This window comes from Electrophorus electricus, chromosome 8 (genome assembly GCF_041902795.1).
Source record: "Electrophorus electricus isolate QZ-2024a chromosome 8, ASM4190279v1, whole genome shotgun sequence".
NCBI classification, from domain to species: Eukaryota; Metazoa; Chordata; class Actinopteri; order Gymnotiformes; family Gymnotidae; genus Electrophorus; species Electrophorus electricus.
The window spans coordinates 28,642,501-28,657,923 of record NC_137504.1 but is presented as its reverse complement, the minus strand read 5'-3'; the positions used below and the strand labels follow the sequence as shown (position 1 = coordinate 28,657,923).

Here is a 15,423-nt window from a genome sequence, read left to right as displayed (position 1 = left end):
CGGGACCTACGCCGTATTTAAATCGACGTGTCATCACATTTGAATGCTTTGTTGCCCTGATTAATCGACCATGACAAACTTTCTTGGTTTCATCCTCTGGAAGACTTTATTACGAACAACAACGGGTCTGTCCATAGATTCAGTTCACAAAGCAAACCTGCACGGTTCTGAACTAGAGATTACACAAACGCAGCACTGGAGCCTTACAGAAAATCAATAAATAAAACTTCTTATTCTTATGAGATACAAGGAACAAAGCTGTAGCTTGAGACTATTTAACTCACAAGACATTTCTGTTTGATACAGAGACCGTATTTTTCTATAAACAAGTATTTATAAAATATTTCGTCCTAAGACGTCCAGTATTTAGTATTAGTTTTTAAGGTGGCTGATTTGGCTGATATACTTAGCAGCTGTAGCCTATTGAATGACACGGGCAGTGACCTTTTTAATGCAGTGCTATTGCCTTAAAGTACGTGTTAGCTACTTTGAAGAGACAGCATATTAATTCAAACATACACAACACCTGCTATCATAATGGTCTGTAAAACAGCTGCAATAATAGGATAATATAGGATCTTTCTTGTTCAACCAATAAATGTATTTTGTGACTTTTCAGAAAATATTGCAAAACTTAAAATTAATTGTAGTAAATTAGAACAGAACTTATTCAAACTCATCTTCACTGTCTGGAAATATTTTATATACAGCATCTCAAAATAAACTGGGAATTGACACGAGATTTAAAAAATACATCTATCTCTATATATATTTCTATGCTTTTGGTAACAATAATAACACTCCATTCTCTGTAAACAGTAGCAGTCTAACTGCACTTAAACACCATTAACTGTACTGTGGTTGAATGATGTGGCAAAAATAGAAATGCCAACCACTCCACGCAACTTTTGAAATGACTAGTCCAGGAAATGTGGCTTGAATGGAAACTGCATTTCAGTCTATCAGGCAAAAATAAAGAAAGAAAAAAAAAGTATAAATAAATGTGTATAAAAAGGAAGAGAAGGATTCCCCTGGCTGGGTCTGCCAGTGCGATACTGGGAAAAGGCAATGCGTCTACTGAGTAAGCCTGGCACAGCTTTCCGTGTTTAGTAATAGCTGGTGTCGGGGAGGGGATTGATCACGGCAGAAAGTGCTTCTGTGACTTCATGCCTTTCCACGTTCTTTTCCTCAAGTGAAAGGTCAAGTCTCAAAATACTTGTAAATCTGAGAAACATACTGCATGACTCTCTGCCAATCTGGTCTGTCTGTGTGCATCAGCTCATCAATGTCCTAATAGAGAGAGAGAGAGAGAGAGAGAGAGAGAGAGAGAGAGAGAGAGAGTGTTAAAAGCAAATCATATACACTCACCAGATACTTAATTAGAAACAGCTACCTTGTGCCTACACTCATTTTTGTAGGTACGGTTACGTACTGTAACCCACCCGACAGTCTGGCACACTACCTTCTGCTCCGATTCAGACTACATGACATATATTATCGCTGAGGGGACCACTGACATTAGCACTGCGATGGTAATGGCATGGTTGTGGGTGTCAAGCTGATAGGCGTTTATCACCAACAGCAGTGGTGTCAGAATTTGTACGCATGCCAGTGTCACTGATGAGTTCAAAGTGGCCCACCACCCAAAAATATCCAACCAGCAGTGGTCTTTTGGCTGAACACACACACACACACACACACACAAACACACAAACACACACACACACACACACAGTGACAGAGGTAAATTCTCTAAGTGCATGTTAAGAAATGGTCAACGTGCAATCTTAGTTACAGGATCAATGATTGTCATTGATCATGGTTTGGCTTTCACTGTCAGTTATCATCTCCATTGATTATTTGTCCAATTACAGATTAGGTTCTTGGTTTTGCACATGTTAATGACTTTAGTAAATCAGTCCCTAATAGAAAAAATGCTAATACTCACCCTGTGGCCTCAGTTTATCGGGCCTTATAAAACCCTACGCTCACTTACCTGAATCACACTTATTATAATAATATGCACACATAAAGCCACCCTCATTTTACCAGTCTGCCATTTATGGCACAGTATGATGATAGCAATTTTGAAAAGCGGTAGTGACAAAGCATCATTAGTGCCTACCTAGCCATCTTGGGCTCGTTTATAAAGCCACACTGGTTATAAATCGAAGTAAAAACCAATACCGTAATTTTCTTATCAAGGCCGAGGTTCATTTCTGCAAAAGAAGGCCGATAGAAGACCCTTCCTTGCGCTTAAGCAGCTAAAAGCGCATTCAGCAGGAGGGTATAATGACCACGTCTGCTGCAAATTAAATGAGAAGTCAGCTCTTCAGTTATAAATTTGATTATTCGCTTTTTTCAATAAAGTTTCGCACTGTCCAAATATATCAGATTGTCAGAGTATCTGAAAACCACAGCAGGCATTACCTAAACTCCTGCTCTGAAAACTGAAAGCAGAGATCCTCTAACTGTTCCATGGCCTTTGGTGCACCAAGTTATCTATGTTGGGATCTGGAGCAGGCCGGCAAGTCAAAGCAGTTAAATAAGTCTAGCGTCACCTATGAATATGGCTCATCAGGAGAAAGCACACTGCAGCAGCACCGGGGCAGGCTTTCTCCCCTTGACCTGACGGCTGGGGTGTTCAAAGCGCAGTAGCGCTGAAGCCCTCCTCGGTCTCCGAGCCCCTTAGGCCCGTCTTGGTAAAATTACAGGCCTGTGTTTAAGGAGGAAATCAAGAATATCTTTCACCTGGTCTGCATTCATGTCACTAGTCTGACCAATAACTACATCCCCCAGTCCAATCTAGTCTATGCCCTGCAGACATCTCCTGCAATTGTAGGAGTCCGCACAGAAACACTGCGGCTCATGAAACATTTACAGCTAATTTAACACTCAGTGCTGTGGGTAGAGAAGCATTCAAACACAGTTTCATTTTTTATGCAGGTTTACCGTCATTTTATTTAACATTATCCTTCCCTCTTACCGCTTTTTTATTTTTAAAGTTCTTTTACATGAGTTTGTTTGAGGAAAGATGCACACAAGGTCCAACGATAAACCCCCTTCCTGAAGTCAAAAATGTTCTGTTGACGACCAAAGTACACAGAGAATGTGAGGTCTTGGGTAAAAGGCTCTCTAAACACCACTCAACTCAATGGCAGAACCCCATCTCCTAACGCGCTAAGAGCAACACAGCGTGTTGACCTGGGTCATTGTTCAACACTGAGACAGACTGAGAAGGCCAAGGAAGAAGGCTGAGGATGCAAATACCCTGACGTGCCTGACGAGCAAAAGCCTGCACTTGTCCTTAAAAGGGTGAAGTGTGGTGGTGCGTCAGATGCTGCGCTGCAGGTCTGTAGGATCTGTTCTAGCAAACAGCCATAATATGTTTGGTAATTAGGGCATTCAAGCCGGCCAGTGGGACGGCTCGAAATGAAGACAGAAAATGAATTATATGTAGCCGGAGGGGTTTCAAATGAAATCTGGAGTGGCTTTTTAATCCTGTAAGCATGGGATGGCGGGGGGCGGGTGTGGGGTGGAGGGGTGGTTGTTGGTTGAACAAACATGACCTCAAAAGAGTCAAGAACAGCGAAAGCCGGACAAACAGCTCGTAAGAGGCAGTGATTTCCGTAAAGCAAAATGAACCTGGGGTTAGGACATTTCACGAGCGTGGAAGGTCAGAGATTATTTTCTGGAACTGCAGCATCTTACCATAAGGCAACACCATTTCCCAAAAATCCCATTCACCACATAGTGTCCAGACACCCACAAACACAGTTTCTTTGTTTTGGGTCTGAAAGCACTGCACGACTGATAACAGCAGAACAAGAGCCAAATCAAACTCACTGTTTCTTAACTCTGATATATCAAAAATCTCTAATATAAGTGACAGTTGTGACAGCTGAACGGCCCCTCAGTCCCTCATACAGACCCTGACAAAAGGATGAACATTCCCAAGGCCACCTATAACTTCACTGGTTTGGTTTTGAGAATAAACTAGCGAGAAGGCAGACTACTAAAGTCAGTGGGGAGGCATGACTCCAACTCTGCTTTATGTTCTTGCCAGTTTTCTGTATCTACGCAGAAACTCCAGGATAACCCTGTCAGAAATGGGCGGACTGCACTACCAAGAGCTTCTGACTCCACCCCACTGGGGTTTTCACTGCTAGACTTTAAACTGTGAGAACAGCAGCTCTCGTAGGTGTAGTAAGTCATGGTGTGAGGTTTGCTGCTTTATATATGAAATCACAGTAAGAGGAAGATTAAGAGGGCCACACCAATCAACATAACCTGCTCTAAAATACGCTGACATTTTATTTCTAGAGGAACTTTCTGCAGCAGTTTATTCCGAAGTTACTGGTGAATGCAAAACGCATAGCTGTGTGTGTCCATGTTAGCTGTGTGCAAATGCTTGCGTTTTCTCACCAGAGAAGGTTTAATGCCGATGCTTTCTGCGGCCTGGAAGGCCAGGGTCAGATTGCGGCCCTACGGAAAAACAAACAGGAGGATTAGAGATCTTTTACCACACAGGAAGACCAGCCGAGCGACAAATACACAAATTGGCAGTGATAAACACCTGCGCGCACCGATGTCAATACACACCAATCCACACACAAGCACACGTCTGCACACCAAAAATAAACATCAACTGATCTCACTCTGGCTAATAGAGTTTGGCATGGCTGACCACCTACAGCCAGCTATGCCACACACGCTGTCACTCAGATTTACTGCACTCTATAAAAACGGGCAGTAAAAATATCAACAGTCAGATTGAAAGTATAAGTTTGACAATAAGAGTATTACAGTGCGGTAAAATGGCTGCATGGTGCCGGGTGCCGTGGGAGGCAGCTGGATGCTGCTTCCATCGCTGCCGTCCGCGCTTCTCAATAGCACAATGTGTTGACGTCAGAGGCCTCTCACTCAGCCCGTGGCATTCGTGAGCGTATGTGTGTATATTTGTTTTTGTCTGTGGCTGAAAACAAACAAACACTCCCACACCCACACGCACACGTGCAGGGATAGCTGGACAGCTCTCTGTTTACAGTGCATTGTGTATGTTCTTCCCTTCATATACCATCTGTGTGTGTGTGTGTGTATTCGCTAGATGAGCCTGCCAGTCACCCATTACAGGAGACAAAGCAGGAGAAAGGAGGCTTTGAGATCTTACACGCCATGATTGATTATTAACTGCATCGAGACTGGGCAAGCAGCACAGGTTGCCAAAGGGAAGGCTCCAATTAATAACTTTAAAGAAAAGCATGGTGTGTGTGTGTGTTTGTGTTTGTGTGGGTGCGTGTGGGTATGTGCATGCATGCGCATTTGCCTATGTGTGCGTGCATGCATGTGTGTGTGCATGTGTGAACATGTGTGCATGCATGTGGGTGTGGTTATGTGTGTGCATGCATGTAGGTTCTGTACATTTGCACGCAGATGTGTTGGGTAGGCATACCTTGTCCTGGCTGACAAGCTCTTGGTAGGGGATGTGTGCAGGCAGGTAGGTGTGCAGCAGAGCACAGAAAGCCAAACCATCACTCCAACTGCTGCTGAAGTTTGTCACATCGATATTCTGTAGTGCAAAAACATATCATGTGACTTTCTGTTCACATTTTGTGTGTGCATGAGAGAGAGTGTTTACTATAGGCAATACAAGCACACTAAGGTGTGACACAGAGCTGGGTGAGGTGAACGTCTAGGTTAACGTCACTCAGACAGCCGCCTGACACTGACATGGTACTTCAGGGTTACCCTTTAGGGTTGCCTCAGGGCACTTGAGTGCTAGGAAGTGTCATGTTTGAAAAGACAAGCACATCACATTGTGTACCGCACTCTGACACAAACAAAAGAACAACAGCAAAAAACGTCTCTTTAATAGTGTTAAAAGAGTTGCTTATGAAACCATAAATGGCTGCAATCAATAACACAGTCTAGTCAATACTATGAGTCCCTGGCTACATTACCTCAAGTAAGACTCTCTTCCCTAAAGATATAAAATCACATGGTGTGTGATTACCTTACATATATTTATTAGAAATACCCGGTAGATGTATAGTTAAACGCCTACGCGTCATTAAATGGTGTGTGTGTTTGTGTGCTAAACGCAACAATTATCTCATCTGAAGCTTCATTCTAAATTTTAGCTTTCCTCTGATATATTGATACATAATTCACAAACGTCTGTGAAGTGGTGTGAAATAACAAGGGTGCCTTGAAAGTTTCAGAACTGCGTAGTTGCTGAGATGCTGCTCATGCAAATATACAGCACATTTGAATATTTCTCCAAGTTTGTGCAATTAGCTTCTGCTTTCTACTTGTACACGGGTCTGTCACAGCATAGCTAGAGAGGAGCAACTGCTAGAGTTTTAATCATTGCGTACCATGGAATTACTGGGCGGTTCGGCATTATTGTGGATCACACGAGGCTCACGTGGGGATTTCTGTGGCCACTTCTTTGCCTTTAACCCAAGTTTAAAAGCGTATCATTACACTAGCCTGTGGAGCACAATGCAAAACATTTTCCCCCTGATAATTTAAGTCTGGTGTGATGCATGGCTTCATTATCCCTGGTGAATCACAGCTGGTGAATGGTTCTTTAGGGTCATTACAATTCAGCTCGCAGCATCATGTATCAAACGAAAGGTCCCTGAGAGCCCTTTCACCTGGAGAACTATTAGAAACCGAGTGGCGATGGTGAGCACTGGAACATGCGCCTCGGCACGTTCTCACGTTCTCTCTCTCTCTCTCTCTCTCTGTCACACACACTCACAAACACGCACACACAAGAAAAGTGGATAGGGAATGAAAGAATAGAAGCAGAGGTGTGTGGTGTGTGCATGATGTCATACATTTAAAGAGAATAGGACAAGACAGCGATAGAGAGAAAAGGAAACAGAGAGCGAGAGAGAGAGAGAGAAAGAGAGAGAGAGATATTAGTCGCAGCACAGGGCAACCACTGCGAATGGCTACACATGGGATACATCAGACTCCTGTTTCCTCATCCTTTGCTAGACTTCCTGTCCCTTCCTGTATCTCCCTGAACAGTTGTTGCTCTCGTCTGTGGCTGGGCTTGGGAACAGGGCAAGTGCCAGCTGAGTTCTCCCAGGCTCAGCTTTCCCCGGGCCTCGTGCTGCACCCACAGAGGCCCAACACGTCGTAAACGTGCTGTGAAGCACCCTTCACTGTGGGGCTCTGGATGGGCATCCCACTCCCACGCTCCACTCTCAGACGGGCCATCAGCACAGAAAGAGGACACTTACGACCACCCCGGGGGGACACAGGATAAAAATCCTGCACCTCCACTCTTAAGGGACCTGCATGCTATCTGGGCTTATACTGTGTGATTTGTATCATGTTGTATGTGTTCACTAGATAGGATTTCATGAAAGTAGCAGAACCATGCACGCTGAAAACTTAGATAACAGGATTTGATCCTTAAGCCAACAGTGTGAGATAATATGGAGCATTCAGGCTTAATGAAGTTTTAAATGCTAGCAGAATTAAATTCAAACGCCTTCAACCCATAAGGGGACAAAGTGTTAAGTGAAGAATAACTACCAAGTTAATCAATTGATAAGGCAGTGAAGAATGGTGCGTATTGACTCAAGGTTTTATTGATTAGGGCAATCGAAATTTCCTCTGTCTGTGTCTGAGGAAGACCTGCACAGACCTGTCAGGCAGGCCGACATTCTTCACATGCCTGTTGCACTGGTCTCTGAACAATTCTGTGCCTCACACATTTTCAGACACACACATCCATTTGGGGGGGCTAGAGATGGGGGAATGTGTATGAGGAATGTGTGTGTGGTAGTGTCTGTACACATAAGTGTCGAGGATTGTGTGTGTGGGTGGGTGGGTGTATGTGGTATAGAAGTGAGGTAGAGACGCACGGAGCTACATCCTGGTCAGTGTGACCTCTTGGGGGGGGGGGTGGTTCTGGCCACACAGCGTAACAGACGTGGGGCGATGGGAGGGAGGGGACCGTGAGCAGGGTTATGAATGTTAAAACAACAGCAGCCTCTATCAGCATGCTGAGACCAGGCTCGCTAAAGCAAACACACAGTCCAGCGACAGGAAGTCACTGTTGGCCCACTCCAGCGAGAACGAGGAAAGAAAGGCCCCCGAGTAGGGGACGCCATTAACTCCTGCATGTAAACCGGTGTGTACAGGACACGATGGATTCTGCCTCCCTCTTTGTGAGATTGCCCTCTGCTTTGGCTTTTATGTGAAATCTGCCACTCCGGTCCACTATGAAGAACATCTTACAGGGAAAGAGAAACTCTGTCCCGAGCATCTAGTCCGCTTTGGGCTATACTGCAGCATAGTGGCAAGCAGAGTAGAAAGCATGGCAACATTTCCGTCATAAACAGGAGGCACAGATAGTGTTACTGCCAAAGCTTGTGGTTTTGTGTCAGATATCAACGCTTTAAGAACATTATGAGATGTTCAACAGGTGCCTACACAGGAAATTCATGAAGGGAAATGTGGGTTACTGAGTTTCTGGGGTTTTTTTTGCGCACAATTTAAACAGTTATTTAAACTTAAAGTGCATGTTTAGCAATACAGTTTGTTCATGACTGACATGTTATACAAATTTATATGATAACAGGCTTAATGGTATAATATTCAAGAGGTATGACCAGTACAGCAAGTATGGCTTAATATACCAATAAAGGTCTGAAACTGGGAAAATAACGTACCAAGAAGAAGAGTCATGTACTGAAGGGGAAAACAATAGAAAACAATTTTTCTACAATAGAAAGACATTTTCAAGTCCCCAATGTTTCTGTTTATGCAGCAATCTTTCAACGCACACTACCAGGCAAAGCCAAAACATTCACAACACTTTCGTGACATGTCTAATAAAGACACACTGCTCATCACACATTTGTATGTTTGCGCGTGCGCACACACACACACAGCCATCAACATTCTCTGGAAGCCGTTACTAAGCGTACATTCATGTCTGTGGGCTATGTTTAAGCAGGGGAGACGCCCTCTCCATGCCCATGTGAGAAAGCCAGGGCAGTACCCAAGTGTTTCATGCTTACACTCTCCTCTCATTCAGTGCCATATGAGCACAGTACTGACCCTCCTTACTAGAGCTGAGCTCCGTACACTGTGTAAGGAGCTGTACTTCCAAGCATGTCTGCAAAATTCTAGTGAGAAATGTTAATCTCCTTGTGATTGTTTTGTCTCTCTTTGGTTCTTGCTAGGGTACTAGATATCCTTCCAAAAAACTGTCCTTTTGCCTTATGATGATGGAAACAACATTTTCTGTGGGCAACTTAGCATATCAGTTTTGGCATCAAGCAGTGTGCAGTCATGGTCTGAGAGTGGTGCATTCGAGTGGCGTGTACTGCAGTTGTGGCCCACTAGTCAAATATTCCAGGGGCCTTATATAAGGGTGATATGATATTCATCTCGCCAACCTTTTTTCTGTTACAGTAAATCTGAAAACTTTATAGAGTGAAAATTATGTTTTTATAGTAACAAGTTTGTCCTTTTTTTTTTTTTTTAGATGAAAGTCACTTTTATCAAATAAAAAACAAAATCCTGAACATTGAATTTAAGAGGTTTGTAATCTCCCATTTTTAACTAAATACAAATTAGAATTCAAATTCAGATTGCTTCATTGGCATGAACTGTAATGAGCTCTATCTCCTCTCCTCTCCTCTTCTCTCTCCTCTCTCTCTCTCTGTTTCTCTCTGTCTCTCTCTCTCTCTCTCTCAGCTCTATCCATAAAGGCAGCAGATCCCTGATCAAAGAGAAAATGCCAGAGAAGATTAGAGTCAACGTTGTCGACCAGGTTTGTGAGAGGTGCCACACACACACAAAGAGAGAGAGAGAGAGAGAGAGAGAGAGAGAGAGAGAGAGAGAGAGAGAGAGAGCCGGCACAAATAAACCAGAGCTGGCGAGGGCAGAGAATGAGCATTAGTGGAGCAGGGGCGGAAGACACAGCCCGAGCTGGAGGCCAGGGCAACATTCTGAAGAGAGTGACCTATGAGTGCACCGTCTGAGCAGGCGCGGAGGAAGCCACTCACATGACATGTGCACACAAACACACGTCAGAAGTCTCATGGGGCGCTGGAATGGACGCAAGCGGGTTTCGAGGGACTGGCCTGTGGTGTGGACAGCACACGGCACAGTGACGTCCTGCTGAAAGGAAAACATCTGGGGTACCAGTGTCCCAGAATAGCCTTCCTGTCCACATCCCAGTGTGGGGCTTGTGTGCCTAAATGCACGCTTCAGAAAAGGGGGTGGTCTCTGGGCCAGGGATGTTTTTGAGGAATCCGCTATCTCTATACCTCTCGTGCTCTCTCTCTCTCTCTCTCTCCGTCTTTCTCTTGTTCTCCCTCGCTCTCTCTCTCCTTCCTTCCCGCTCCCTCTCTTTCTCTCTGCGACGTTATGACGGCTTTTAGTTTAGTCTGTGCCTCGCTCCCCCGCTGCCTCCTGGAGGCACTGTGCTCGACGGGGTAGGCTGATATATCAGCGAAGGCTGTGGCAGGCCAACTTGACCACCAAGCACCCCCCCCCCCCCCAAACACTCCCAACACCCCCAACACCCCCAGCAGTGCTGTTTATATTTGTGTGAGAGGCAGAGCGAAAGGCGAGCAGCTGAATCCTCTGTTTGAATGGTCAGCCTTCACAGCCCCTGTTTTCTTTTCTCATTGTCTCCATCCTGAACAAACAGCGCTCGGGACGCTCTTTTTGTAGTTCGGCCTTTCACAAGGTAAAAGAGTACGGGAAAAAAAGAAAAAGGAAACTGACCTAAATAAACTGGATCAAAGAGAGTATAAAAATACAGCGGGAACTTCATCTCAGGATCAATCCTAGGCTGCACTAGAAAGGACGGCGACCTCAGCAGTGTTTGAACTCTGAATAATCAGATTTCATTCTTTAACCATTCCGCATCTTATCTCATTCTGTTTTTATTTGTTGTCCTCGGTGACTGGAACCTGGGCTCAGACATTCAGATCAGCACTGAACTGATAGGAAATACTGATATAGATAGGATGCAAAGTTTTCTGTACTGGACGAACAGAATCACTTGTTGTCAAATGGAACAGGCTGTGCACATCTTACTGGTTTACATGTTCGCTAAAGCCTCACAAGCTGAGAATTTAAATATTTAACAATCATTAGCTAGTAAAACTGCATTTTCTTGTCTTATAGTGCTTCTGTGAGTGACCAAATGTTATGTTTCCTGAAATGACCACTGTTTGGGTTATGGATAGGATTGCTGAGAACATGAAAGGTACTACTAGTATATTGATATTGTAATTATCAAAGGATCTCACGAAGTCCTTGCAAATGTGATTATTTGTATTCTCATTAATTCTCCGTCATTCACTTTAACCCAGTCCAGCGTTTCATTATTAAGAGCCCCTCACGATCAATGGCCTTCCAGGAAACTGACATTTGAACGTGAGCTACGTGCTGTCTGCCTTCCAAATGTACTGACACACTACTAATGTTCGGCCTGGTCAAGAACATCCAGACGTATTAAGGTCAGGATGTGTGTGTGTGTGTGTGTGTGTGTGTGTGTGTGTGTGTGTGTGTGTGTGTGTGTGTGAGAGAGAGAGAGAGAGAGAGAGAGAGAGAGAGAGAGAGAGATGTGTGTGGATTTAGGGGGAGGGGCTTAGTGGTTATTTAGTATTACTGTATGTACTGGCCTCAGGCCCCAGAGGAGTAAGCTTTATGGTAACCGTGGAGACAGCAGATCCCTGCATCGGCGTCGTGTCTCGCTTTTTACTGTCTGTCAGCTGATTTGGTCCCCAGGCACAATGTACACAATACACAGACTCACACACTTTTGCAATTGACCAATTAAAGCTACGGACACTTCACCACTGACCCTCAAACACGACTTTGCCTTTGAGGTGACCTTGAACTACTCATGTAAACAAAAATAAATTAGGATTAAAACACCCTCACGATCATCCGTTCTGCTAAGCAGTCAATAACACTACCGTGCACATAATGTGTAAACTCCATATAAACATAATAAGATTCGGTGTTTTGATCACTTAGCTTGGCAGGTGCCAGTGTTCCTGAAGACATAATTAAGTTTATGAATTGATGTTTCTATGACGCTTCTCTGCTTCACGTTTTATCACTTCAGGGCTGCTGTGAAAGGGTTCACACTGAAGAGCTGAACCAACGAGCTGCACACTTCCTCTCAAACAAGCTCCCCAGCTCATTCATAGACAAAATAAATGCATTCATGCATGCTCGTTGCAGCTCTGGACAAATGCACACAGGCACGGTTTAACCTGCGTGTGCTGCAGCTCTGGACAAATGCAGACAGGCACGGTTTAACCTGCGTGTGCTGCAGCTCTGGACAAATGCAGACAGGCACGGTTTAACCTGCGTGTGCTGCAGCTCTGGACAAATGCAGACAGGCACGGTTTAACCTGCGTGTGCTGCAGCTCTGGACAAATGCAGACAGGCACGGTTTAACCTGCGTGTGCTGCAGCTCTGGACAAATGCAGACAGGCACGGTTTAACCTGCGTGTGCTGCAGCTCTGTACAAATGCAGACAGGCACGGTTTAACCTGCGTGTGCTGCAGCTCTGGACAAATGCAGACAGGCACGGTTTAACCTGCGTGTGCTGCAGCTCTGGACAAATGCAGACAGGCACGGTTTAACCTGCGTGTGCTGCAGCTCTGGACAAATGCAGACAGGCACGGTTTAACCTGCGTGTGCTGCAGCTCTGGACAAATGCAGACAGGCACGGTTTAACCTGCGTGTGCTGCAGCTCTGGACAAATGCAGACAGGCACGGTTTAACCTGCGTGTGCTGCAGCTCTGGACAAATGCAGACAGGCACGGTTTAACCTGCGTGTGCTGCAGCTCTGTACAAATGCAGACAGGCACGGTTTAACCTGCGTGTGCTGCAGCTCTGTACAAATGCAGACAGGCACGGTTTAACCTGCGTGTGCTGCAGCTCTGTACAAATGCAGACAGGCACGGTTTAACCTGCATGTGCTGCAGCTCTGGACAAATGCAGACAGGCACGGTTTAACCTGCATGTGCTGCAGCTCTGGACAAATGCAGACAGGCACGGTTTAACCTGCATGTCCTGCAGCTCTGGACAAATGCAGACAGGCACGGTTTAACCTGCGTGTGCTGCAGCTCTGGACAAATGCAGACAGGCACGGTTTAACCTGCGTGTGCTGCAGCTCTGTACAAATGCAGACAGGCACGGTTTAACCTGCGTGTGCTGCAGCTCTGTACAAAAGCAGACAGGCACGGTTTAACCTGCGTGTGCTGCAGCTCTGGACAAATGCAGACAGGCACGGTTTAACCTGCGTGTGCTGCAGCTCTGTACAAATGCAGACAGGCACGGTTTAACCTGCGTGTGCTGCAGCTCTGGACAAATGCAGACAGGCACGGTTTAACCTGCGTGTGCTGCAGCTCTGTACAAATGCACACAGGCACGGTTTAACCTGCGTGTGCTGCAGCTCTGTACAAATGCAGACAGGCACGGTTTAACCTGCGTGTGCTGCAGCTCTGTACAAATGCAGACAGGCACGGTTTAACCTGCGTGTGCTGCAGCTCTGTACAAATGCACACAGGCACGGTTTAACCTGCGTGTGCTGCAGCTCTGTACAAATGCACACAGGCACGGTTTAACCTGCGTGTGCTGCAGCTCTGTACAAATGCACACAGGCACGGTTTAACCTGCGTGTGCTGCAGCTCAGGACAAATGTGGCCCTCAGTTCCCCTTTTCTTCATATTGTGGGCTGCAGTATGTTTGTCAGCATGGAGGCTTCCTATTACACTGCCTATGATTTGACTAAAGGCCAGCTGACAGGCCAGCAGCAGTAAGCAGCTGACAGTGAGCCTGAAAAAACACTAGTGCTGTGTGTGGGGTCTCCCCCCCCTTCTTTTTCTCTCTCTGTCTCTCTCTCTCTCTCTCTCTCTCTCTCTCTCTCTCTCTCTCTCTCTCTCTCTCTCTCTCCTGTCTCTCTCTCTCCTGTCTCTCTCTCTCTCTCTCTCTCTCTCTCTCACTCCTGTCTCTCTCTCTCTCTCTCTCTCTCTCTCCCAAAGCAAGGCACTGGCAATAGTAACACCAAACAAGACAGATGAGGACAATAAAGCAGCCAGCTTCTACACACCTTATTTGAACCAGGCAAGAGTGCAGGCTATGTTTGTATGTGTGTGTGTGTGTGTGTGTGTGTGTGTGTGTGTGTAAGACAGCACAGTCAATATTCATACTGTTTATTGATAAAGCACCCTCTGATGAGTTTCATCCCTAAGGAAATGAACAGCAAAGTGATGTAGAATTTAATCTGGGCCCCTTATTAGGGAGGCGTTCGCTGTAGTACGTGCACTCCTCCCTGTACGTGCACTCCTCCCTGTCTCCTTTTCCCTCCCAGACCAGAGAGGACGGAGGAGAAGACTTGGTTGTTTGCACGGATGTGCTGAGGTGTGCGCACCTCGCTCTGACGAGAGAGCGTCAGCGAGGAGTGCCTGAGCGCGCGCGTGTTTGTGCGCGTGTGTGTGAGTAAGGACGCACGAGTGAGCAAGTGCTCTGTCCATCTTTGCGTATTGGGTGGCAGTTCACCACCCTCCTGCGTGCACCCTCTAAATGCCCGCAGGCCCTCACGCTGGAGGCCCGTGCGACTGCTGTGAGCTTTTCATCTGCTTGCATTACGCTCTGCTTGGCTTGTGCAAGTGTAGCGTGAGGAAAGCCCCATCATCATCATCATCATCGTCATCACTGCTACCGTCTAATACCAGCCGTCGCCCTGTCTCACATGCTGTACATCAGAAACGAGGCCCCACACTACAGTAAGGAAGATTTGTGTGTCATCACAGCTCAGTTGTGCAGAAGCCCATGGAGAATCTGCCTTTTAAGTGAGGCTTTAGCGCCCATCCCCATGGAGCAAATATGCACCAGCATATAACAGCCAACAGCCTAATTATTCTCAGTACTGAAACTCCCAGTTAAGAACGTACTGCATTTCAGTATGACAAATGCTGGCAGGCTTATATGGGAGTTAGTGTTAGGTGACTTTTATTAAGCATACAAATTAGTTTTTTACTCATAAACTAATAAATGTACAATTTATAACATATAAACCTATAAATAAATATTAACATTTTTTTTTTTCATTGCAAAGTATCCTTAGGTTTGAGAAAATGTCAATTTATATGGAACTTAATATTAATAACAACAATTATTATTACTGTTGCATTGTATCTGATGAAACTTGTTAACAACCTGTTGGATCAGAATAACTAAATACAGCTACATGTATTATGCAAAATGACTTCACGTATTATGATACTACAATTCCAATGTAGTATTTTTCTTCACGCAGTGCTGCACTATGGCTCCCCAAAATGAAAAGGCATGTAAAGAACAGGAGAAACCTGATCACGCACGTGCTCTCTATTTTAAGATGCTATGCGCTTA

At 45.3% G+C, this 15,423-nt stretch overlaps 1 protein-coding gene across 5 annotated transcripts in view; it reads right to left on the bottom strand.

The window, feature by feature from the left end:
• Nucleotides 1-79: 79 nt before the first annotated feature.
• specc1 (sperm antigen with calponin homology and coiled-coil domains 1) overlaps nucleotides 80-15,423 on the bottom strand; it is a 70,950-nt gene continuing 55,606 nt past the window's right edge. For all 5 annotated transcript variants that reach the window (XM_027004298.3, XM_081718841.1, XM_027004299.3 and 2 more), the window contains 3 exons: nucleotides 5,453-5,569; nucleotides 4,426-4,485; nucleotides 80-1,290 (listed from right to left, as the gene is read on the bottom strand). In XM_027004298.3, coding sequence (XP_026860099.2) covers nucleotides 1,201-1,290; nucleotides 4,426-4,485; nucleotides 5,453-5,569 — 267 coding nt within the window. In that variant the 3' untranslated portion in view covers nucleotides 80-1,200. The remainder of the gene's footprint in view (nucleotides 1,291-4,425; nucleotides 4,486-5,452; nucleotides 5,570-15,423) is intronic.